Source organism: Bolinopsis microptera, chromosome 5 (assembly GCF_026151205.1).
Source record: "Bolinopsis microptera isolate Bmic1 chromosome 5, MBARI_Bmic_1.0, whole genome shotgun sequence".
Lineage (NCBI taxonomy): Eukaryota > Metazoa > Ctenophora > Tentaculata > Lobata > Bolinopsidae > Bolinopsis > Bolinopsis microptera.
Window position 1 is genome coordinate 1,939,673 of NC_087076.1, and position 22,412 is coordinate 1,962,084.

Sequence of the window (22,412 nt, forward strand, 5' to 3'; positions counted from 1 at the left end):
TGAGCAGGCTCTTTGATCCGATTGGGTTTGACCGGCGAGGACATTTGAATACTCCCAGTCTATATGGGGGAGATTAAAGTCTCCCATTATGTAGAGGTCCGGTGTTCTGTTATCGGAGGTGAGGGCGTCTAGTTTCTTTTGAACTAGGTCCAGAATTCCTTTGAAAGATTCTGTTGGAGCGTCCGGTGGGCGGTAAATAACTACAGCTAATGTATTCATTGAGTCTATGAAACAGTAAAGCATGCTGCAGTGTTTGTCACTATAACTAAAACAGTCTGAAAATAATAGTGACTCCTCAATGTAGAGCACACATCCACCACCCTTTCGAAAAGGGCGATCAGTCCTTACAGAGTTGTATCCCTCTATCTTGATCTGTGCATCACTAATATATGGTTTTAGCCACGACTCCGTGATAGCAAGAAATGGGGTGGTGGGGGATTCTTTGTCGTGGAGCATATGATCTCTGATGACGGGTATTTTCCACTTGACAGTAATCAATCAGTAAGCAATCAGTAAATACTAGCTACATACAGGTGACCAGAAAATTGTTCTTTCGCAAAATTCTTAGATTAGAGCTCGCTAGTTAATAATGACTAAAATATAAAATTGCTGTTTTGGATTATTTACAACAGTGTAGCCTGAACTACTCTGTGCCCCTTTTATCAGCTTATTGGTTTCCATTTATTTCACTATTTTGTAAATTAAACTTAGAATTTTCCAGTTAAGGAAAGTGAATTTTTAAGATATTGTGTCTTACTTGTTACAAAATTAGCTGTGATAATCCAACATCAATATGTGAATTAAAAGAACCGTGCTTCAAGGCACTCGCAACCTTACCTTGTGCTGGTTCTCACTAAATAATGAGGTATTAATAAACGGATTAATAATTTTGTAAATTTGAGTGCTTCATTCCTAATACACGATGAAATGGTGACAGATTAGTTAATCTTGTCAATCTGGAATACAATATCTTGGAATACAATATCTTGGAATACAATCTAGATATCACCTGTTAAGATAATCTTAAAATCTACACCAAGTCTTCATGCTGTACCCAATATATTTATTAATGATTAGCTACCAAAGTATACATTACCATGATACTAATAGTCTTTTGACTGTTGTTCCGGAAACGCCGTATGTGGTCAGTTTCATCCATAAGTTTCATCAATAAATTCCAAAATTTGATTTCAAACTTCTGTGTTTGTAGGAACCAGATTTCGAATCAGTTTTCATTAACTAGGGATCCGTTGATACGGTATATGAATACAAACCTGGAGTTCAAACTAATTACGACGAATGGTGTGTACCGACTTACTGGAACGCGCATTACTTTTAAAAATAAACAAAAGTTTATATCGATAATGCGTTATCACGCGCACGTTCATCAATATAGTGAATAGTAGATAAATTATGCTCAGTTCTTCTTAAATTACTCTTCGATTTCCACATAGGATTTTTACTTCTTAAACATGTATTCCTACAGAATAAGCAGGAGTTGAATAGATTATACATTGTTGTTTAGACAGAACATGTGGTCTGGATTATCGCTAAACTGAATGGTTGTAAACAGTCTACACAGTCATACTCCTCATTTCTAGGATAAAGATCCCGGTACCATCAATGTTACCTCCACTTAAATTCTTAGATAGATATTACAAACAACCCGTATTAGCACTCAACCCATGAGTTGGAAATTTCCTGATACAAAATTGGGGACGGGTATTATAAACAAACAAAAAAACCAACAGTTTTAGAGATGTGAACGCCTCGATTTGAGGATATTAATTTTATTAGGCGCTTATGTTGCTCGGTAAACCCCAATTTCCTGTCAAATATCGAAGTTGCTGTAATTCCCTCAACAATATCTATATCACAGATTAACTGTCAATATACGATTATGGGTGCCTTTCCATTGACCAATGAGAGCTAACTCAAGCGACTACAGCGAAGTTATTTCTGGTACAAATTTGTCGCCACAATCATGAATCATCCTCAATTTGACAACCCTGGCAGATTGGAAAATACTTTGTGATTTTATTGAAGCTCTCAATGTAAAGTGCTTATTGTTTCAGGAAAACCATCTTTATCTCCTCCATTCGCATATAATCTTGATGGCTCTCCTCTTGTGTATGTAGAGTTAGAAAAAGATCTTGGAGTCGATGTTACTCCTAAGCTAAGTTGGAATAGTCAGTGCGACAGAATTTATACTAAGGCCTGCCAACAACTTGGTATGGTCAGAAGAGATGGCCATATTGTCATTGATCAGAAACGTCGCCGGGCGCTTTACCTCTCCCTGGTTCGTAGCCAATTCGAAAATTGTTCCATAATCTGGCGCCCTTGTAATAAATCACTTAGTGATAAATTAGAAAGTCTCCAAAAGAGAGCTATTAAATGGATTCTGTCTGAAGAGGGCCGCAGTTATCCACCTGAGCAATATGTCAAAAAGTGCAAGCTTGTCGACATTCTCCCTTTGTCTCAAAAGTTTGACTTGAATGATCTTATTTTTTTCCACAAAGTTCTTAACAATTTAATTCCTGTATCGCTGCCTCACTATCTCTCTTTATATCAGGGCACTTCTCGACTAAGACGTTGCCACCTCGACAGTCTGTCTATTGTGTCATCAATTTTACCTAAGTTAAGTCAGAATTCACACACCACATGTACCTCAAATAGCCCACTGGCAAAATCATTTTTCTACAGAACCCATATACTGTGGAATGGACTCCCTTTACAGGTAAGACAGATTGTGTCTACTAGTCTTTTCAAAGCTGAGGTCACTAAGCATCTATGGAAATGTTTATTGGATAGTGAAACAACAGTCTAGCCTAGTCTCTTTGCTCCCCATATTATTATTATTTTTGTTTTATTAATTTTTTTAATCTACCTTCCTATACTTTCAACTTCATATCACACTTCACCCGCACACCTTCTCACACATTAATGACCATTTCAGACCTGTATCTAATGTATCTGGAATTTGACGTATTGAAATACCAATTTTGACTCTATATCCACAGTTATTCACCATGGATTTGTTTGTTCTTAAATAGTTTTTCATAAATTTTTGGATTTAGATTAATTCGATGTAATGGGTCCAAGTTACTGCGGACATAGTTCACTATGTGTTTACCGTGTTTGGGTGCCCATCATATTTTACAGATGGGGGCGATATTTTGAACGATTCTATTTTATATTCATCTATTGCTGTACTCTGTAAAATTTGAAAAGTATTTAATAAAAAAATAAAGGCAGGAATACGGAGCAGGTATTAATCTGAAGTCAAACAGTAAATGCAGTGAGATTGGTACTTAGATCAACAATCTCCACAGTTCTTTACTTCAGGAGAGAGTTATACCATATTGGTACAGGCTCCCTCCAGATATCAGTTCTATTGGTATTATTTCAATAATAAAAATAAACATAATGAATATATTAGGTTTAATCCTCATGTTGATTAAAAATGTGTATTAACTTATATACATTATCATTAACTGATATATCAGTTAATAATAATGTATATAAGTAGTGGAAAGCATAATTAATTCCATTTTCTTTGTATCTAGCATTTTAATTTCATTTATAAATTTTTGTAGAAGCAGTCTTGATGACTCGTGTGTGTGATGATGTTTGTGTCATTATTATTTGATTTGATCAGAGCTGAAAGCTGGAGAATATTGTGATTGTCACGTGACTTGCAATTATCTTTAATAACCATTACCCGGGGTGGCACTGAACTTAAATCAATCGTTAAAATTGCAAGAAATTTACCATTCCGAGTATTTCCTAATATGGCTTTCGTACATCACGTGATTGTTGTTGTTGAAATATCTGGAATCCAGCTAGAAACTACTTACTTTGGATACTTTGGAGAGATTCGTAGATTCCTCTACTGGGTCATCGAACAGTTCGACCGCCCTTTCAGTTGCAGCATCGCTGCTGCCTTATTCATACTCCAGTCCAGCAAAGAATTTCCATTAGGGCAGCTGTAACTATCGGTGAGCTGTAATTGCTCACCGATGGGTTATCTGGAAACGGTTTAAGAAATGCTAATAGTTTTGCTTTGAACAGCAGTGGGTCTTCAATGAGGTGAAGATCTGATGGAATGGTGTTCCATAAACGTGGCCCCATTACTGCAAATGAACCATCATACAATGACTGTTGCCGTTGAGTACTGCTCTTGCTGAGACTTGGAATGGTGGCGTAAGATTCATGTGGATGATAACTAGCTGTTTAGTGAAAAATAAATAGCGCACTTTGATTAACACGTACACTGTTAACACGTACAGTTTACACGTACAGTTGGTTAACATGTACAGTTTATTTACATCCAAATTTCACTGAGGTTGGATACGGCCATACTCGGTTGAATACACCCCATTACATTCGATCTGGGAAGTTAAGCAACTGCAGGCCGGGTTAGTACTTGGATGGGTGACTGCCTGGGAATTCCCGGTACCGTATCCTTTTGCTTTGCATACTATACTTCGAACAATTAATGATTCAATAGGCATTTTGATTGGCCGGAATTTTACTCTGTCGGATAGATTTCCGCAATTCGGATAGATAGTGGCGACAATTTGGTTGGTTCGGTCTCGACCAAAATCAGTATATTTTAAGTATGCCGAACCTAAAGAGAGGCGATCATTTAGACCAGGATAGAGGCAGTCGAATAGTCTCATTAAACTTGTGGCGTTGATGGAGGTGTGGATAAACAGAGAAAACCAAAAAGGGAACTAACTCAGTTACTGGAGTTATCAGAAAAGTAGCTGGGTGATGCAGATGGAGTTCAACTTTGCACCTTTAGGTTGAGAAAGGGGTAGCACTGAGTAATAAATACACAGATCAGGAAGAGAAATGATATAAGGACTGCTGCCTCTCAGATTACGTGTCCAATTCTCCACCAACCCCGCTCGGTAAACCACAAGTTGAAGTCGCCATACCTGCTATGCGTCCTGTAACAAAATAAATGTCAGTTACCAAATTCGGCTTCGTGTCATATGACCTTAATGCTTTGTAAGGCCCTCCGTCTAACCGCTTCATTGTCAAACTTAATTTAGCCGTTATCACCCATTCAATTTTAAGTCAGCGTCCGAAAACGTGGTAATCATCTCGATTCTCGGGGGCCATTTTAGAAAGATCCGGAATTTAAACAATGCTTCGCTCTGATTGGTTAGTACGTGAACGATCTATCGGATAGATTTTAGCAATTTCGGATAGATGAAAGCGAAAATTTTGGTTAGTCTGAATTCGATCAAAATCAATACATCTAAGGTATCCCAAACTGAAAATTGGTACTATATTTAGAGAAGCGGTCGTTGAGACTTGAGGATAGATAGTCGACTATTTTAACTGATGTGGATAGAAGTGTGAATAAATCAGAAGAGTTTTGTGTGTCAGTTACTAAATTCGTCTGCAAAAGAAGTCAGTTCAAGCAGAACTTACTCCAACGCTTCGCTGAGAAAGAGCTGGGCATTGAACAATAAACAAAGTTGCTTAATCTCTTTGTAAGCAGGACGCAGGTCTGCTTCGGCTCTTCGAAAAGTGTCTGTAAGAATCCAAGGACAAGGGGACGGAAAAAAGGTTCAGTTGAGGGGGGTAAAAACATGAACTGGAGGATCAGGAGGAATTGTTTTTTCTGGTTGCGGTATTTCACTGAGGTGGATCATATTAATCCGTTTACTTAATATAAAAGAACTCTAAGCTCGCTCGTGCAAGGCCATCATTGAAAGCATGATATTATGTACTACAGTCAAATTAACGTTGCGACGGGATTTTCTCCTCCGCAAAGTTAGTATTACTCTAAACTTTTCACAATGTGTTATGCCAACGGAGTTAGGGTGGCTGTTTCTTTTTCGAAATTCTCAGTACCCGCTCAAGTTTAACGCCCAAATATATTATTAAAAGAATGTTACCATCATAAAACTCCTTACAATTACGTTAACAAGTTTCAAAGAGAGAAGAATGCTTTATTTTTTTCAAAATCACTTTTTCTCTATGCTTTACCTATTTCGACAATTTTACATATCCGGTTGCGAGGGTCAAAAAACACGTCGATCCAGTAAAGTGAATTAATCTTATTTGGTGTATCTTTTTGCACGATCATTTGAAAGGTTTTGCTGCCGTTATTTTGAAGGATTCGCCACGTAAAATTTATCTCAGCCGGAGATTTTCTGTGCGTGCGTGCGTGCGTGCGTGCGTGCGTGCGTGCGTGCGTGCGTGCGTGCGTGCGTGCGTGCGTGCGTGCGTGCGTGCGTGCGTGCGTGCGTGCGTGCGTGCGTGCGTGCGTGCGTGCGTGCGTGCGTGCGTGCGTGCGTGCGTGCGTGCGTGCGTGCGTGCGTGCGTGCGTGCGTGCGTGCGTGCGTGCGTGCGTGCGTGCGTGCGTGCGTGCGTGCGTGCGTGCGTGCGTGCGTGCGTGCGTGCGTGCGTGCGTGCGTGCGTGCGTGCGTGCGTGCGTGCGTTATTACTCCGCATACTCAGTACTCACTGTAAAGCATATCACGTGACAAATCACGTGGTATTTTGTACCACGTGATTACAGCTATGATTTACAGAATTGACATGTGAACTCTACCCTATGGCTATATCTAGCTCATTTCTGGGTCAATTAAATTCTACTGATGGATCACATCACTAATTATACGTCACATCACTAATTATACGTCATATGATCTGACCCCTAATAATCGGGGGCCCCCCTTTGTCGGCCTCCCGTATTTTGCACGTAATATAATGCGTTTCAACCTTTTATCAAGCTTCAGTTCCTTTAAGTTTTTAGTTGTCACTAAGGCCTCTCCCTCCCGTCAGATTCTAAGGAGTAAAGTCAGATTCTATAGAAGTAAAGTATTTTTGAAATTTGCTGACGACCATTGATACATGATTATAGCATTATCACTATCAGCATCAATGATGATTGGTTATTTATGTATTGATTGGTTATTTATTGATCGATCATTAAGGGGAGATACACCAAAAACGTTTTTGCTCCGAACATCGATTTTATTTTATATTATGGTTAAATAGACAAAAAGAATAAAATTGCACACCTTCAAAATTTTCTAAAAATATTCCCTCATCGAGAAAAAAAATATTTTTCTTTTTCGAAAATTTTTAAAATTTGGAGAAGTCTGTCACTGTAGTACCGATAGTTCGGCCATTTTAAAAGTTTTTTAGCTGATTTTTTTACTGAACATTACTTACACTCCGTACAAGACAACCCTTTAAAAAATTATATAATTGAACAATAAATGACCAAGTTACAGACCGAACAAGATGAAAAAAGAAAAATTGGGATTTTTGCCTACCACCAAAGTTGTACATTTTACCACTCGCCCAGGTCATCAGATATCGCCTTAAAAATTCTTGTGGGTGTAGCTGATGATCATATCAAACTTTTTGGAACAGGATTTCTCTCAGTTTTGAGTTTTAAGGTATGAAATGTGGCCTAAACGACTTAGTAAAATTCATCGTAAAAAAGGGCCAGACATGGCAGATTTAAGGCTTAAAATGCCTATAACTCAAAAAGTATCAGTTTTTTTGAAATACTTTTTACATGATCGTAATCAGCTTGGTAAGACAATGGCCAGACATGGCAGATTTAAGGCTTAAAATGCCTATAACTCAAAAAGTATCAGTTTTTTTGAAATAATTTTTACATGATCGTAATCAGCTTGGTAAGACAAATCTTTTAGTACCAAATTGATAATAGTTAAAGACACAAAATTTGTAAAGAATGTGTACAATTTGTACAAAATTTATACAAGGGGGGACCCTTGTGTTCGAGCTGGAAAATTATTTAAGACAATTTGTCTTCTAAAATCACCTATTTGGTATTAAAAGATTCGTCTTCTCAAGCTGATTACGATTCTGTAAAAACTAAAAAAAAATTGATACTTTTTGAGTTATAGGCATTTTAAAATTACAATTTTGCTTTTCCATTAATCATTAGTACTTTGCCCAGCATGTCTCAACTTATTTTACGGGTATTTTATCATAATATTTTTATGTTTATTACTTTAGGATGGACATTATATACAGCGGCTGTACTTTCTTGGGAATCTCAGTGTTCACATGGCGGAATGACAGGCTAAGCACCCCCCCAGTGCAGTAGTGGCTGTACCAATACCATTTGAACGGTTGAAGCCGCCTGTCGCAGATATTAGGATGGTCTGCTGCTATTCTGATCTTAAAAAGGTTTGTTTTATTCTGTAAAGAGAGGATCCAGCTGAGCTGGGCGGGAGCTTCTTATTCACTAATACATAGTACTGTCAGCTCTATTTACATTTATTTTCTTTATAAGTTTTCAGAGCCGTAATTTCAAAAGTTCGGACAGAAATTTATGCGTTTTTTTTTTCGAAAATGTGATGACCGGAGCTGGCCTACAACGGTTCCAACATCCATTATGTCGTTTCGTCGTTTTTATGAAAATATAACAGTTCGCTAAATTTTGGCACATTTTGGATAATCAGAGAATTGATTGTATGCAAATTCTATCAATACTACACATTGACAATTTCATGTGGATGCTGACATAAAGAAAACAAGAAAAACCTTGCTGACTACAGTGGATGACTACATCAAGCTTAATCGACTGATACCGATTTCGGGGTTAGTCCTAAAACCTTTTTAAATTCTTAGAGTCTTAGTTAGTAGGACTGATATTATACCTCAGCTTGTTTTATTGTTTTCTTCATGTCACAATTTTAATACAATATCATGTCCGCAGGGGATACCGGCAGTATTAAACAACCGACCATATCACCATACACTGGTAGAAAAGACTAAAGAGGAGTCGGCGATGCCAGTCTGTTTCACGTTTCCTGTCAAAAAGCTTCCTTTCGAATGTACGTAATTTTTTTGAAACTTGCATATATTGGGATTGGGGAATCGCGAATTATACAACTTTTATTGACTTAAAGGGATCGGTGAAAATTGTTTGTGTGTTGACTGGGTCTGGCCTACAACAGTCCCAGTAACTCGTTTCATTTTATGAATATAAATATCCGAATTTTGCTTGGTGGAACTATTGGGAACTATTTTGCAGGTGAAACATTTCGATTTCAAAATTTTGTTATTACATTTACTTTTATTTTCATGAACTCTTGAAGAAAGTTAGGAGTAAAAGGAAAATATGAAGCCGATGGATTTGATGAAAATTTTCGAAGTGCATTTGGTTAGTTTGATTGAATAAATTCAGTTCTTTTTCTCTACAATTTTGTACTACAACATTTGTTGAAGTGAGATTAAAGTGATGTAAAATGTCTTTGTAAAATTAACTACTAACCTAAAAACTTATTTGATTAATTAATTACAAACTTAAGTACCTTCTCACTAACCTACTTAATTTTTTACATTCTTACTGCTGTGATTAATTAGTCCAACTCCATGTTAATTACTTACTTACTGACATCACGACAAATTTCTGCAATTTGGTCTTCTTTTGCAATAGTTTAGCTAGCGCAACCAGAGAGCACGTTTCCTTGATTTGTGTATGCGATTTGTATGCGATTTCACCCCTGTATGCGATTTGTGTTCCGGGGTAGAAGGCACATGCTTTGGTATTCAAATAAGTAGTACCTGTCCCAAACCATCAGAAAAACCAAGTTTCGACCCACTAAGGCCACGCCCATCCCAAAATATCTGAAAATCCCATAAAATCCAGACTCAGCATCTTTTTATTTACCCCCGTATACGACTTATGTTCCAGGGTAGATGGCACATGTTTTAGTGCTTGAATAGCTAGTACCTATCCCAAACCATCAGAAAAATCATGTTTCGACCTCTCAACCCACCCAGGCCACGCCCATCCCAAAATATCTGAAAATCCCATAAAATCCAGATTGAAATTCTTTACCCCGTATGCAATTTATGTTCCGGGGTAGGTGGCACATGTTTTAGTGCTTGAATAACTAGTACCTATCCCAAACCATCAGAAAAACACTCTCAACCCACTCAGGCCACGCCCAGAGGCCACGCCTAACCCAGAAAAGCTACAGGGGGGATGCAAAAGTAACGTTACATACGTTGGGTTTTATACCACCACCGTGTTTCATATTATGGACCTCTAACTTTGCAGATGGCATGCTGTATCTACCCATTCGAGGACTCCGTCGGCAATGTTCGAAAATTCGAATATTTCAGACCACGCCTATACAATATTAAATCACCTATATCGTTCTTTCCGGACATGCTAGACGCCCATTTATTTCAGATTACTGTAGATAATTAATTCCTGCATCTGATCTGAAAAATTGAGGCCAAACGGATTTGAAATGACGAAGTTATCAAGCATTTTATGTATCTCGTTAACAAAATTGATTGAGTGATTATGTGATAGGACACCTTAATTGGGTTCCCATGCAATTTAACGGGGTCACGTAATCACCTGAACAGGTAATCCAATCACCTGATCACACCTAATGAATAAACTCATTATGCCTCGTATCTCGGTCATCTCAGAAGCTACAACTCTCATTTTTTCAGAACAAACGTTATTCGAATGGCCAAATACAATTCTATAAAATTTGGCTCGATCTGATTATCAAAACTATCAAATAAGTGCGATAATGAACCTTCATTCGAAAAAATGAACACAAATATTCTTTGATTTAACATATTCCTCGAATGAGTGGTGATAGTAAGTCATACCAAAAAGAATACCCGGGAACATTAATCGCATACGGGGGTAAATATTGGGCAATATTTTAGTCTGGAATTGTATGGGAATTGTATGGGATTTGACCTGAATTTCAGCTAATTAAAGTTGCCCATTGTTCCTGGGCGTGGCCTGAGTGAGTTGAGATTTCGAAACTTGGTTTTTCTGATGGTTTGGGACAGGTACTACTTATTTAACCACCAAAACATGTGCCACCTACCCGGGAACACAAATCTCATACAGGGCCGAGTAAAGATTTTTGATTTGAATTATAGCTTTTCTGGGGTCGGTGCGGCCCTTGAATCTGATTCCAAGTTGGGTTTAATGTGCTACTTAGTTATTCATATCTTAGTGTCTATAAATACGAGCAGTTTAGTGAGACCTAAAAGCTTATCTTCGTAAATTCTGCAATTATAAATATTGTAACGTACGTGCGACGCGCAAAACGCATACAAAATCGCATACACATACACATTTCAAGAAAATGTCTTCTGCGCAACCAGCGCTAGTTAACGATAGCTATCGCAAACTATCATGTTGCGATAGCTAGCGCTAGTCAGCACACACTCAACTGCACCCTGCTACTCGGTACTCCAGTATACTTACTTACTTACTTACTTACTTACTTACTTACTTACTTACTTACTTACTTACTTACTTACTTACTTACTTACTTACTTACTTACTTACTTACTTACTTACTTACTTACTTACTTACTTACTTACTTACTTACTTACTTACTTACTTACTTACTTACTTACTGCAACTTGCTTGCTTGCTTGCATATATGAATATCACATAATATATCATACGAACTATATGTTTTGTTTCAGATTATCACAACTGAATTGGACGAAACGAATGCACTCTGCTGCAAAAGATTTGAAAGACTTCGTGAGGAGTTTTTACGAAGTGTCACACCCACATTGACGTGAACTATAAACTTACTTTGAATTTACTTGTGTTTCTGCGAAGGGTTCGATTCTCAATATTTGGGAAGTTAAATACGATGTCTATTGTCTGCCATAAGGGTAACTGGGGTTAAACTTAAATACAATTTTTTAGAGCTTCTTCAATTCATCTCCGACATATCTTTTTATCCCTGCATTAATTATTATATCGATAGCTCGAAAAATATCACTTTTATTTTAATGTAACGTTATATGTGAACGATTCCTTACTGTTTTCCAAATAACCACTTGCAGAAATGCTGTAGGTTGTTTCTGCTCGTGGAAAAAGGTGGAAAATTGCGGAAATATTTGTTAAATATTTATTTGTGAACTTAAAATTATAGTTGATTACAAGTGTAGACAATATAATAAATAAATTTTGTAGGAAGTTTGTCTATGATCTACTCTATAAAGTTAAATTATGATACTGATAAACTAATATTTTAAAGTAAGGGATAGTTCTTGAAAATGCATTGTCCAAACTAATGAACATGAGTAATTTCGGGTGATCATCTCTTCATTTGTCTAAAATGAAAGAAATGACAGAAACTCATTTGAAACTCATGTTAACTATTTTGTAGTTTTATCTACTTAATATAAAATTACTTTATTTTAAAATTGCGTTATTCAAAATTATTGATCCATTTTTGCCCAATTGTTTTCCTTGTCTTGCTTTTTCATAAATCAATGATTCGCTGAATTTTTCCAAACTGTTTGCGCGGCTTTTTCAAACTTGCACTTACAATGTTTCCTGGTTTGTTTAGTTTTTAGGGTTTTTCTGTGAGATAGGTTATGGGGGTGGTATTTAATGTTGTGTGATAAAGTGAGTTGAGGTGTAGCCAGCGGGGAGAAGGTGGTGGAGGAGAGGAGAGTGGAGTGGAGTGATGAGGTAAGATGAGATAGTAAAGTAATGTTTAGCCCGAACTGGGAACGGAGCTCTAAAGCCTAATGGAGGTGGCAGTGGATTTGGTGAAGGGGGGCACCGTGGCCGAGAGAAAGGGCCGCAGGATTGGCAAAGTGATGTGCTCCGTCGCAAAGTTATATTTGATGGCGCTGGTGGGGTATATAGGAGAACGCGCTTTTGTGGGAACATAACTTATTCGAATTTCACAACACTTCGTACGAATCTCTCTCTCGTTAAATCTCTCTACATTCAACATGTCTGGACGCGGTAAAGGAGGAAAAGGATTGGGAAAGGGAGGTGCCAAGCGTCATCGAAAGATCTTACGTGATAACATCCAGGGTATCACCAAGCCCGCCATCAGACGTCTTGCACGACGAGGTGGAGTCAAGAGGATCAGTGGACTGATCTACGAAGAGACCAGGGGAGTCCTGAAGGTCTTCCTGGAGAACGTGATCCGTGATGCAGTTACCTACTGCGAGCACGCCAAGCGAAAGACCGTCACCGCCATGGACGTTGTCTACGCTCTGAAGCGACAAGGTCGTACCCTGTACGGTTTCGGAGGATAAGCAGCCTGCTGCTTTCCACCTACCTGATCTCGAGCTTGCTCGATTTCAAACAACGGCTTTTCTCAAAGCCCCACAAAAATCAAAAAAGAAAACCTGTCTAACTGTATTACAGTACAACAATATTATTCAAATTGTTCATTTCAAGCTGGATATTTGTCCTTCCAATTTAATCAACCAAGTTTTGAGTATACTTTTTACTAAATTACAGAATCAAATCCAAAACACTCACATTCTGCTCACTCAATAGCCATACGACACGTCTTTTCGTGTTTATGTCCAGGACAAGAGTTATTTCAATTTTATATGGCAAATTATCGGAAAACAACTGCATATAAGGCCAAGGGGTGCACATTGTTTGTCAGCTCCATATAGAGCCGAATAAACGGAAACAATTAATAGAACGTGAAATTACTACCAGTTGGGCCTGGACCCTTTCAGTATAGTATTAGTGCGACCACAATAACGGCAGTCTGGAAGGAGGGGCTGGCAAAAGACAGGTAAACGTTTGTTTACAAAAAGGAAGCTACTTTTGCCTTGGGATCAGGGTAACAGCTGAGGTGAGGGATAGAATTAAATAAATAAGACCAGGGTGCACTAATTTATTTTGAAATTAGGATTTTGAGAGGCACTGTTTCCCTTAGCGAGACAGGTTGAAGCCGTCCCATGCTGCCTGCCAAACTAAACATGACTTATTTCAAAATTGTCGTGCCGTGTCTGGTTTTTTAAATCGGGGACAACCATAGGGAGAGAAAGGTGTTTAGTAAGGAGCTAATCTGATCGTGCTAATAAAGTCAAATAGTTTGGTCTTGTAAGGATCTCGAGGGCCTGCCCCCGCTGGTTTGTTGGGTTATCCAAAGTTGCTAAATTCTATCCGACTGGTTTCCTTGAGGACCAATCAGAAGGCTCGCTCGTTCTCCAATTGGGCCAATCAGAACGCAGTATTTCTGGCGGGCTCTCATCCGACCTCAACTTGAATGCGGGCATCTGATTGGCTGTTGGGTCTGTGACGTCACGATAACCAAGTATATATACGGTGCACACTTTTCTTGGACAACTTCATTCATTCGAATACGTATCGTAGCGAACAGTACAGAAAATCTTACTCTAACGAAATGGCTCGAACCAAGCAGACCGCCCGTAAATCCACTGGAGGAAAAGCCCCCCGAAAGCAGCTGGCAACCAAGGCCGCCCGTAAGAGCGCCCCTGCCACCGGAGGAGTCAAGAAACCTCACCGATACAGGCCCGGAACAGTCGCCCTCCGAGAGATCCGTCGTTACCAAAAATCGACCGAGCTCCTCCTGAGGAAACTCCCCTTCCAGAGACTGGTCCGTGAGATCGCTCAGGACTTCAAGACCGACCTCCGATTCCAGAGCACATCAGTGATGGCTCTTCAGGAGGCCAGCGAGGCTTACCTCGTTGGACTGTTCGAGGATACCAACCTTTGCGCCATCCACGCCAAGCGTGTGACCATCATGCCAAAGGACATCCAGCTCGCTCGCCGTATCCGCGGAGAGAGGGCATAAGCTACCTGTCGAACTACACTCGGCACCAGCTAAAAACGGCGTTTATCAGCGCCACTCCACATATCAATAAAGAAAACACTCCAATCGTTACTTAGTTTTATTACACATATATCATCCACTGGCTGAACAAACAAACTGACACCATCAGCTCCATGACCCACTTAAAATGCAAACAAAGTCACAACTGTGCACTGTGCAGTTAGTCGAATCTTAAATTGTAAATGAAATCAAACAGACCTGCTAGTAGTATAGAGCAGAGGTTGCTAAGCATTCATATGCTATCCTCTCTTGAGCCATCGTTAAAATTGTTAGCCACTCTGAAGGACACTTCCGTCCAAGTGTGTATTTTAAAGAAAACATGTGCTTATTTAGGGTCTTCTTTTCCTGTGACTGTGAGAGATATGTTAGGCGTGGGGGCCGATAATTTTGTGTAACTGAAATGATGCAGCTTAAAAGTGAGCTTAGAAGGAAAGGGATCATGTGTGAATATTGTTCATTGACCCCGGCTGACAGTAAGTAGAACTGAATACATGGTCTTCAAAACCTACATCTGAGTAGGTGGATTGAAAGAATATGTTGGAATTGTACGAAGGTAGTTTTCTTTTTTGATATGTGGAGTGGCGCTGATAAACGCCGTTTGGGCCAAGCTGGGGCTCCCTGCGTGGTGCAGAGAGAGACAGCTGAGGGCCGGGTGAGAAGTTGCACACACAGCTTATTTCTTGCTGCTGGCGGACTTCTTGGGCAGAAGGACTGCCTGGATGTTGGGCAGGACACCACCTTGGGCGATGGTGACACCGGCGAGAAGCTTGTTGAGCTCCTCATCGTTCCTCACAGCAAGTTGAAGATGACGGGGGATAATCCTGGTTTTCTTGTTGTCGCGGGCAGCGTTGCCGGCCAACTCGAGGATCTCAGCTGCGAGGTACTCCATGACGGCAGCCAGGTAGACTGGTGCTCCGGCACCGACTCGTTCGGCGTAGTTTTTCCCTTTTCGGAGGGGTTGTGTGGACTCGACCGAACGGGGAACTGAAAGACCCGCACGGATGAATCGGGATTTAAGGCTTGGATCGAGCTTTTCCTCCTTTGCCACGGCCTGACATGTTACTTGTTTTCGTAAAGTGAAAGAATAACTGGTCTTCTGAGATTATCGTTTAAGTTAGTTTGAAGGTTAGTGGGGCCCCGTTATATATAGTAGGAACAGCGCCGACTATCGGATACTTCGCAGCCAAAGCAGCAGCGACTTTAGCGCGTTCACATTGGTCCACAGCTTTTGTCCAAGACATCGTTTGTACATAAGTAGCGAACTTCAAATTTCTTTTAATTCTCTCTCAAACCAAATCTCTCTCTCTCTATTTCGGAAATCAACCCCACAAACCTCTAACCAAGATGCCTCCAGTTACTGGAAAGAAAGCCGAAAAGAAGGCAAGGAAGAAGCCGGGGACGTGTTGCGGTGACAAGAAGCGCAGAGGAAGAGGAAGGAATCCTACTCAATACTACATCTACAGGTCCTGAAGCCAAGTGCACCCCGACACCGGAATCAGCTCCCAGGGAATGTCTATCATGAAAACTCGTTCGTGAACGACATCTTCGAGTGATCGCTGGAGACAAAAGCTTCTCGCCTAGGACACTACAACAAGCGTACAGGACCTATCTCTTCAGAGGGTACAGACCGCTGTCCGTCTCCTCTACCTGGTGAACTGGCCCATGCATGCTGCTCTGAAGGCACAATGGCCCGTCACCAAATACACTTCTTTCTTCTTCCAAGTAGATGGATGTCCTCCTCGGAGAGTTGCACGGCTCTTCGTCGGTCGCGAACCTCCCTAAAGGCTTTTCTTAAAGAACACACACTTATCATTAAAGAAAAACACTAACTTATAACTAATACCTACCTTGTATTGTACATGTAAGTTATTATTTTTTTAGCAAAAAAATCTGGAATATAGAATGTTCTTTAACATGAATTAGGTAACTAAATTATTGGATTCTGCAGCAGTGCGTGGCGAACTTGTGGTGCATTTTGTGTGCACCGTCAAACAAGTGTGATATACGTCCAAATTTCAGTGTGGTTGGATACGGCCATACTCGGTGAATACACCCCAATCTCGTTCGGATCTGGGAGTTTAAGCAACTGCGCAGGCCGGGGTAGTACATGGATGGGTGACCGTGGGAAATTCCCGGTGTGCCGTATCCTTTTGCTTTGCATGCTTTTACTTCGAGATATTAATGATTCAATTATAGGAATATAGGCTTTTTTGCCCCTCTCACCCACGATAAGCCTGCTCGGAGAGTGGGTTTTGAATATCCCAACCCCACCCTATTTTGGTTCCGATAATCGATTGAGCGATCGGTGACTAGAATTCGTTTGCGCGGAGCCTAGAACTAACCGCAAAGTGTTGACAATGTATGTAATGTATGTATGTATGTATGTGTTAAGAGTTTTCTTTTTGTATATGGGGGTTTTTGAATGCCGTTTGGGTAAAACCTCGTACCGGGAAATCGAGCCCCGAGGCCTTGGAAAGCAAAAAAAGCGGGGCGAGGCGCTTATTTAGCTTTCTTTGCAACCTTCTTGGCAGCAAGGCTTCTTCTTCTTGGGGCAGCCTTCTTCTTGGGGGTTACTTTGGCTTTCTTCTTTGGTGCAACCTTCTTCTTGGGAGAGTGCAGCTTCTTCTTTGGGGTACCTTCTCTTGGGGGCGTACCTTTTCTTGGCGGGTGACGGGCTTCTTCTGTCTTGGGTGCAGCCTTTTTGGGTGCAACACCAGGTTTGGCCAGTTTGAATGAACCAGAACAGGCGAAGTCGTTCTTTTGACCAAGCTCCCGAAGCGAGCCCTCGGAGAAGGGCAGTCTTGAGGTTGAGAATCAATCTTGTCACCGACGTTGTAGTTGCTGACGATGTACTTGGAGATGGCAAGCTTTGAGCTTCCTCCCTTGTTCTTGAGTTCCGAGATGGCAGAGGCAATCATGTCCTTGTACATTGGGTGGGCAGCGGGCTTCTTGGGAGCAGCTTTCTTCTTGGGTGCGGCGGACATCTTGTTTGCTGGTTGATTTACAATAACGCTCGGGGTTGATTTGTAGATTCTAAAGAGTTAAATTTTTCAAAGGTAAAATAGGGGTATATCAAAACGTCTAATTTCGCTTCACCGGATCGACGTGTTTTCCTGCCTCTAACTCGCGAAGCGTCCGCTCCCTGCCTCCTGGAGGTGACGGTTACGGTACCAAACTTTGAAATGCCCGTGTTTCCAAAAATATTATCTGTGGAGCGAGAAGCTTACGACACATGATAAAGAATCCCTTCATCTTACCTATTGATCGTTCAGCAGGTTAAACAGATGGTCCACCAGTACCTGGGAGCCAGTTCAATTCGAGATAACTGATTTCAGGGGCAAATTTTTGAAATGAGGACCTCCTCAGTAAGGCTTGAACAGTCCCTGTACACCCAAATTGTACCGCATGGATTAATTAAAACCTTTTCCCGTAACTCACGGTGGTCGGTGGGCACAATGACCATTTCCTCCAAGTTTTGTGGGGCGGCAAAAAAATATGACCCAGACACATGGTGGCGCCCCGAGTTTGTTGTTGGGACTTGGTTGGTCGATGCTCACTTGGTGAACTGCCTTTCTTGCCAAACACTTGAGCTCCAGTCGACCACGGCATCCTTTAAGGAAGGTCCCCTGAACATTTAGATCGACCACATCACTTAAAAGAGTCGGCTAGAGCTCTCTGAGTTTGGCGCCCCCCAACAAAAATCGCACAAAATTGGGAAGACTGATATGTGAGGTAGCATCGGAGCAAAAAGCTATCCGAATCGAACCAACATTGAGGAGGTAAACGGATACTATGAATGCAGTGCCTTAGCTGGAGCTTTGATAGTGCTATAGAGACAGGCTGCCACTAGAGGGGGAGGGCCGGTTGATGGGGGTGGTATTTAATGTTGTGTGATAAAGTGAGTTGAGGTGTAGCCAGCGGGGAGAAGGTGGTGGAGGAGAGGAGAGTGGAGTGGAGTGATGAGGTAAGATGAGATAGTAAAGTAATGTTTAGCCCGAACTGGGAACGGAGCTCTAAAGCCTAATGGAGGTGGCAGTGGATTTGGTGAAGGGGGGCACCGTGGCCGAGAGAAAGGGCCGCAGGATTGGCAAAGTGATGTGCTCCGTCGCAAAGTTATATTTGATGGCGCTGGTGGGGTATATAGGAGAACGCGCTTTTGTGGGAACATAACTTATTCGAATTTCACAACACTTCGTACGAATCTCTCTCGTTAAATCTCTCTACATTCAACATGTCTGGACGCGGTAAAGGAGGAAAAGGATTGGGAAAGGGAGGTGCCAAGCGTCATCGAAAGATCTTACGTGATAACATCCAGGGTATCACCAAGCCCGCCATCAGACGTCTTGCACGACGAGGTGGAGTCAAGAGGATCAGTGGACTGATCTACGAAGAGACCAGGGGAGTCCTGAAGGTCTTCCTGGAGAACGTGATCCGTGATGCAGTTACCTACTGCGAGCACGCCAAGCGAAAGACCGTCACCGCCATGGACGTTGTCTACGCTCTGAAGCGACAAGGTCGTACCCTGTACGGTTTCGGAGGATAAGCAGCCTGCTGCTTTCCACCTACCTGATCTCGAGCTTGCTCGATTTCAAACAACGGCTTTTCTCAAAGCCCCACAAAAATCAAAAAAGAAAACCTGTCTAACTGTATTACAGTACAACAATATTATTCAAATTGTTCAAGCTGGATATTTGTCCTCCCAATTTAATCAACCAAGTTTTGAGTATACTTTTTACTAAATTACAGAATCAAATCCAAAACACTCACATTCTGCTCACTCAATAGCCATACGACACGTCTTTTCGTGTTTATGTCCAGGACAAGAGTTATTTCAATTTTATATGGCAAATTATCGGAAAACAACTGCATATAAGGCCAAGGGGTGCACATTGTTTGTCAGCTCCATATAGAGCCGAATAAACGGAAACAATTAATAGAACGTGAAATTACTACCAGTCGGGCCTGGACCCTTTCATTTAGTATTAGTGCGACCACAATAACGGCAGTCTGGAAGGAGGGGCTGGCAAAAGACAGGTAAACGTTTGTTTACAAAAAGGAAGCTACTTTTGCCTTGGGATCAGGGTAACAGCTGAGGTGAGGGTTAGAATTAAATAAATAAGACCAGGGTGCACTTATTTGTCTTGAAATTAGGATTTTGAGAGGCACTGTCTCCCTTAGCGAGACAGGTTGAAGCCGTCCCATGCTGCCTGCCCAACTAAACATGACTTATTTCAAAATTGTCGTGCCGTGTCTGGTTTTTTAAATCGGGGACAACCATAGGGAGAGAAAGGTGTCCAGTAAGGAGCTAATCTGATCGTGCTAATAAAGTCAAATAGTTTGGTCTTGTAAGGATCTCGAGGGCCTGCCCCCGCTGGTTTGTTGGGTTATCCAAAGTTGCTAAATTCTATCCGACTGGTTTCCTTGAGGACCAATCAGAAGGCTCGCTCGTTCTCCAATTGGGCCAATCAGAACGCAGTATTTCTGGCGGGCTCTCATCCGACCTCAACTTGAATGCGGGCATCTGATTGGCTGTTGGGTCTGTGACGTCACGATAACCAAGTATATATACGGTGCACACTTTTCTTGGACAACTTCATTCATTCGAATACGTATCGTAGCGAACAGTACAGAAAATCTTACTCTAACGAAATGGCTCGAACCAAGCAGACCGCCCGTAAATCCACTGGAGGAAAAGCCCCCCGAAAGCAGCTGGCAACCAAGGCCGCCCGTAAGAGCGCCCCTGCCACCGGAGGAGTCAAGAAACCTCACCGATACAGGCCCGGAACAGTCGCCCTCCGAGAGATCCGTCGTTACCAAAAATCGACCGAGCTCCTCCTGAGGAAACTCCCCTTCCAGAGACTGGTCCGTGAGATCGCTCAGGACTTCAAGACCGACCTCCGATTCCAGAGCACATCAGTGATGGCTCTTCAGGAGGCCAGCGAGGCTTACCTCGTTGGACTGTTCGAGGATACCAACCTTTGCGCCATCCACGCCAAGCGTGTGACCATCATGCCAAAGGACATCCAGCTCGCTCGCCGTATCCGCGGAGAGAGGGCATAAGCTACCTGTCGAACTACACTCGGCACCAGCTAAAAACGGCGTTTATCAGCGCCACTCCACATATCAATAAAGAAAACACTCCAATCGTTACTTAGTTTTATTACACATATATCATCCACTGGCTGAACAAACAAACTGATACCATCAGCTCCATGACCCACTTAAAATGCAAACAAAGTCACAACTGTGCACTGTGCAGTTAGTCGAATCTTAAATTGTAAATGAAATCAAACAGACCTGCTAGTAGTATAGAGCAGAGGTTGCTAAGCTGAAGCATTCATATGCTATCCTCTCTTGAGCCATCGTTAAAATTGTTAGCCACTCTGAAGGACACTTCCGTCCAAGTGTGTATTTTAAAGAAAAACATGTGCTTATTTAGGGTTATTTAGGGTCTTCTTTTCCTGTGACTGTGAGAGATATGTTAGGCGTGGGGGCCGATAATTTTGTGTAACTGAAATGATGCAGCTTAAAAGTGAGCTTAGAAGGAAAGGGATCATGTGTGAATATTGTTCATTGACCCCGGCTGACAGTAAGTAGAACTGAATACATGGTCTTCAAAACCTACATCTGAGTAGGTGGATTGAAAGAATATGTTGGAATTGTACGAAGGTAGTTTTCTTTTTTGATATGTGGAGTGGCGCTGATAAACGCCGTTTGGGCCAAGCTGGGGCTCCCTGCGTGGTGCAGAGAGAGACAGCTGAGGGCCGGTTGAGAAGTTGCACACACAGCTTATTTCTTGCTGCTGGCGGACTTCTTGGGCAGAAGGACTGCCTGGATGTTGGGCAGGACACCACCTTGGGCGATGGTGACACCGGCGAGAAGCTTGTTGAGCTCCTCATCGTTCCTCACAGCAAGTTGAAGATGACGGGGGATAATCGTGGTTTTCTTTACCTGGGGACCTCAATGTGCCAGCAATTTCTATAATATATTCATATTTACATCTCCAGGATGTGTTGTACAGGATGAACATTACAGGATGTGTAGAAGATTCAGAGGTGAGAAGAGTAGAGGGAGGGCGAGGAAAAAGGTGATGAAGTTACAGGAGAAGACGGATCTGATGATAGGAGAATTTGAGCAACTTGTTTCAAAAAGAGGTGAATAGCGGTGACTTGGATCACGGAAATTACATGGAGATAAGGGTGTGTACATTTCATAGTTAGTAACTATTAGTTACACCACATAACTTGTGTCACTTAAAACATAAACTTTTTTATTCTAGTTGCAAATTGCCTCCTAGCTTCACTGTATTATGTCAGAATTTGGTCATCATCCTGTTAGTGTTTGCTGTTATTATCGAAACAACCTGCTGTAATTAGAGCTTTATTTATTGAAAATTACTTATGATGTTTAATATAATATAATAACCTCACCAAATAGAATAATATGTTGTTGGTTTAATCGTTGCACAATTAATACACTGAACCTATTAAATTATTCTTTGTCAATAAACAATAAACTGACTATATCGCAGTTAATATTATTTCTTTACATTATATTCATATTATATGATCATGCACTTGGCATGGTTCCGGGGCTAGCCAGGACAGAGGTGGGGCAGAATCCCACTGCGTTGTGGGCTTTCTCCTCGCCGCCGAAGACGGGACAAGTGACAATTTCTGAGTTTCGCTTAAGCTCATTCCGTAGTTCCAAGTACAATGAACACATCAGACGGAATGACAAAGCTCCCTTATTGGGCAGCTAATAAATTCACAGTT

At 41.3% G+C, this 22,412-nt stretch overlaps 6 protein-coding genes and 1 non-coding gene across 7 annotated transcripts; 5 read left to right on the top strand and 2 right to left on the bottom strand.

Annotated features, from left to right (window-relative positions):
- Positions 1 to 4,348: 4,348 nt before the first annotated feature.
- LOC134816186 (5S ribosomal RNA) lies at positions 4,349 to 4,467 on the top strand. Its single transcript, XR_010160373.1, has one exon. It is a non-coding gene; the product is annotated as a 5S ribosomal RNA (ribosomal RNA).
- An 8,275-nt stretch (positions 4,468 to 12,742) lies between these two features.
- LOC134815932 (histone H4) lies at positions 12,743 to 13,203 on the top strand. Its single transcript, XM_063824545.1, has one exon. It carries the CDS (start codon positions 12,764 to 12,766, stop codon positions 13,073 to 13,075), a length of 312 nt encoding a protein of 103 aa, XP_063680615.1. The 5' UTR covers positions 12,743 to 12,763; the 3' UTR covers positions 13,076 to 13,203.
- An 825-nt stretch (positions 13,204 to 14,028) lies between these two features.
- On the top strand, positions 14,029 to 14,803 carry LOC134815929 (histone H3). The gene has a single exon (XM_063824542.1). It carries the CDS (start codon positions 14,188 to 14,190, stop codon positions 14,596 to 14,598), a length of 411 nt encoding a protein of 136 aa, XP_063680612.1. The 5' UTR covers positions 14,029 to 14,187; the 3' UTR covers positions 14,599 to 14,803.
- Positions 14,804 to 14,939: 136 nt separating this feature from the next.
- Positions 14,940 to 15,695, bottom strand: LOC134815930 (uncharacterized). Its single transcript, XM_063824543.1, is given in 2 exon segments — positions 14,940 to 15,652; positions 15,654 to 15,695. Coding segments are annotated over 2 exon segments (384 nt in total). The 3' UTR covers positions 14,940 to 15,310.
- Positions 15,696 to 17,136: 1,441 nt separating this feature from the next.
- Positions 17,137 to 17,621, bottom strand: LOC134814813 (uncharacterized). The gene is made up of 2 exons (XM_063823099.1): positions 17,469 to 17,621; positions 17,137 to 17,421 (listed from the first exon to the last, which is right to left on the bottom strand). Exons 1-2 carry the CDS (start codon positions 17,619 to 17,621, stop codon positions 17,137 to 17,139), a joined length of 438 nt encoding a protein of 145 aa, XP_063679169.1.
- A 26-nt stretch (positions 17,622 to 17,647) lies between these two features.
- LOC134815931 (histone H4) lies at positions 17,648 to 19,366 on the top strand. The gene has a single exon (XM_063824544.1). It carries the CDS (start codon positions 18,869 to 18,871, stop codon positions 19,178 to 19,180), a length of 312 nt encoding a protein of 103 aa, XP_063680614.1. The 5' UTR covers positions 17,648 to 18,868; the 3' UTR covers positions 19,181 to 19,366.
- Positions 19,367 to 19,799: 433 nt separating this feature from the next.
- On the top strand, positions 19,800 to 20,747 carry LOC134815928 (histone H3). The gene has a single exon (XM_063824541.1). The coding sequence runs from the start codon at positions 20,287 to 20,289 to the stop codon at positions 20,695 to 20,697; it is 411 nt and encodes a 136-aa protein (XP_063680611.1). The 5' UTR covers positions 19,800 to 20,286; the 3' UTR covers positions 20,698 to 20,747.
- The last annotated feature ends 1,665 nt before the right edge of the window (positions 20,748 to 22,412 follow it).

What these genes read in the sequence shown, in the direction of transcription:
- LOC134815932 (XM_063824545.1), top strand. Translation starts at nt 12,764, where the DNA reads ATGTCTGGACGCGGTAAAGGAGGAAAAGGATTGGGAAAGGGAGGTGCC.
- LOC134815929 (XM_063824542.1), top strand. Translation starts at nt 14,188, where the DNA reads ATGGCTCGAACCAAGCAGACCGCCCGTAAATCCACTGGAGGAAAAGCC.
- LOC134815928 (XM_063824541.1), top strand. Translation starts at nt 20,287, where the DNA reads ATGGCTCGAACCAAGCAGACCGCCCGTAAATCCACTGGAGGAAAAGCC.
- LOC134814813 (XM_063823099.1), bottom strand. Translation starts at nt 17,621, where the DNA reads ATGTCCGCCGCACCCAAGAAGAAAGCTGCTCCCAAGAAGCCCGCTGCC. An exon ending in ACATCGTCAGCAACTACAAC is followed by an intron (nt 17,422 to 17,468) that starts GTCGGTGACAAG and finishes CCCTTCTCCGAG; the next exon opens with GGCTCGCTTCGGGAGCTTGG.
- LOC134815931 (XM_063824544.1), top strand. Translation starts at nt 18,869, where the DNA reads ATGTCTGGACGCGGTAAAGGAGGAAAAGGATTGGGAAAGGGAGGTGCC.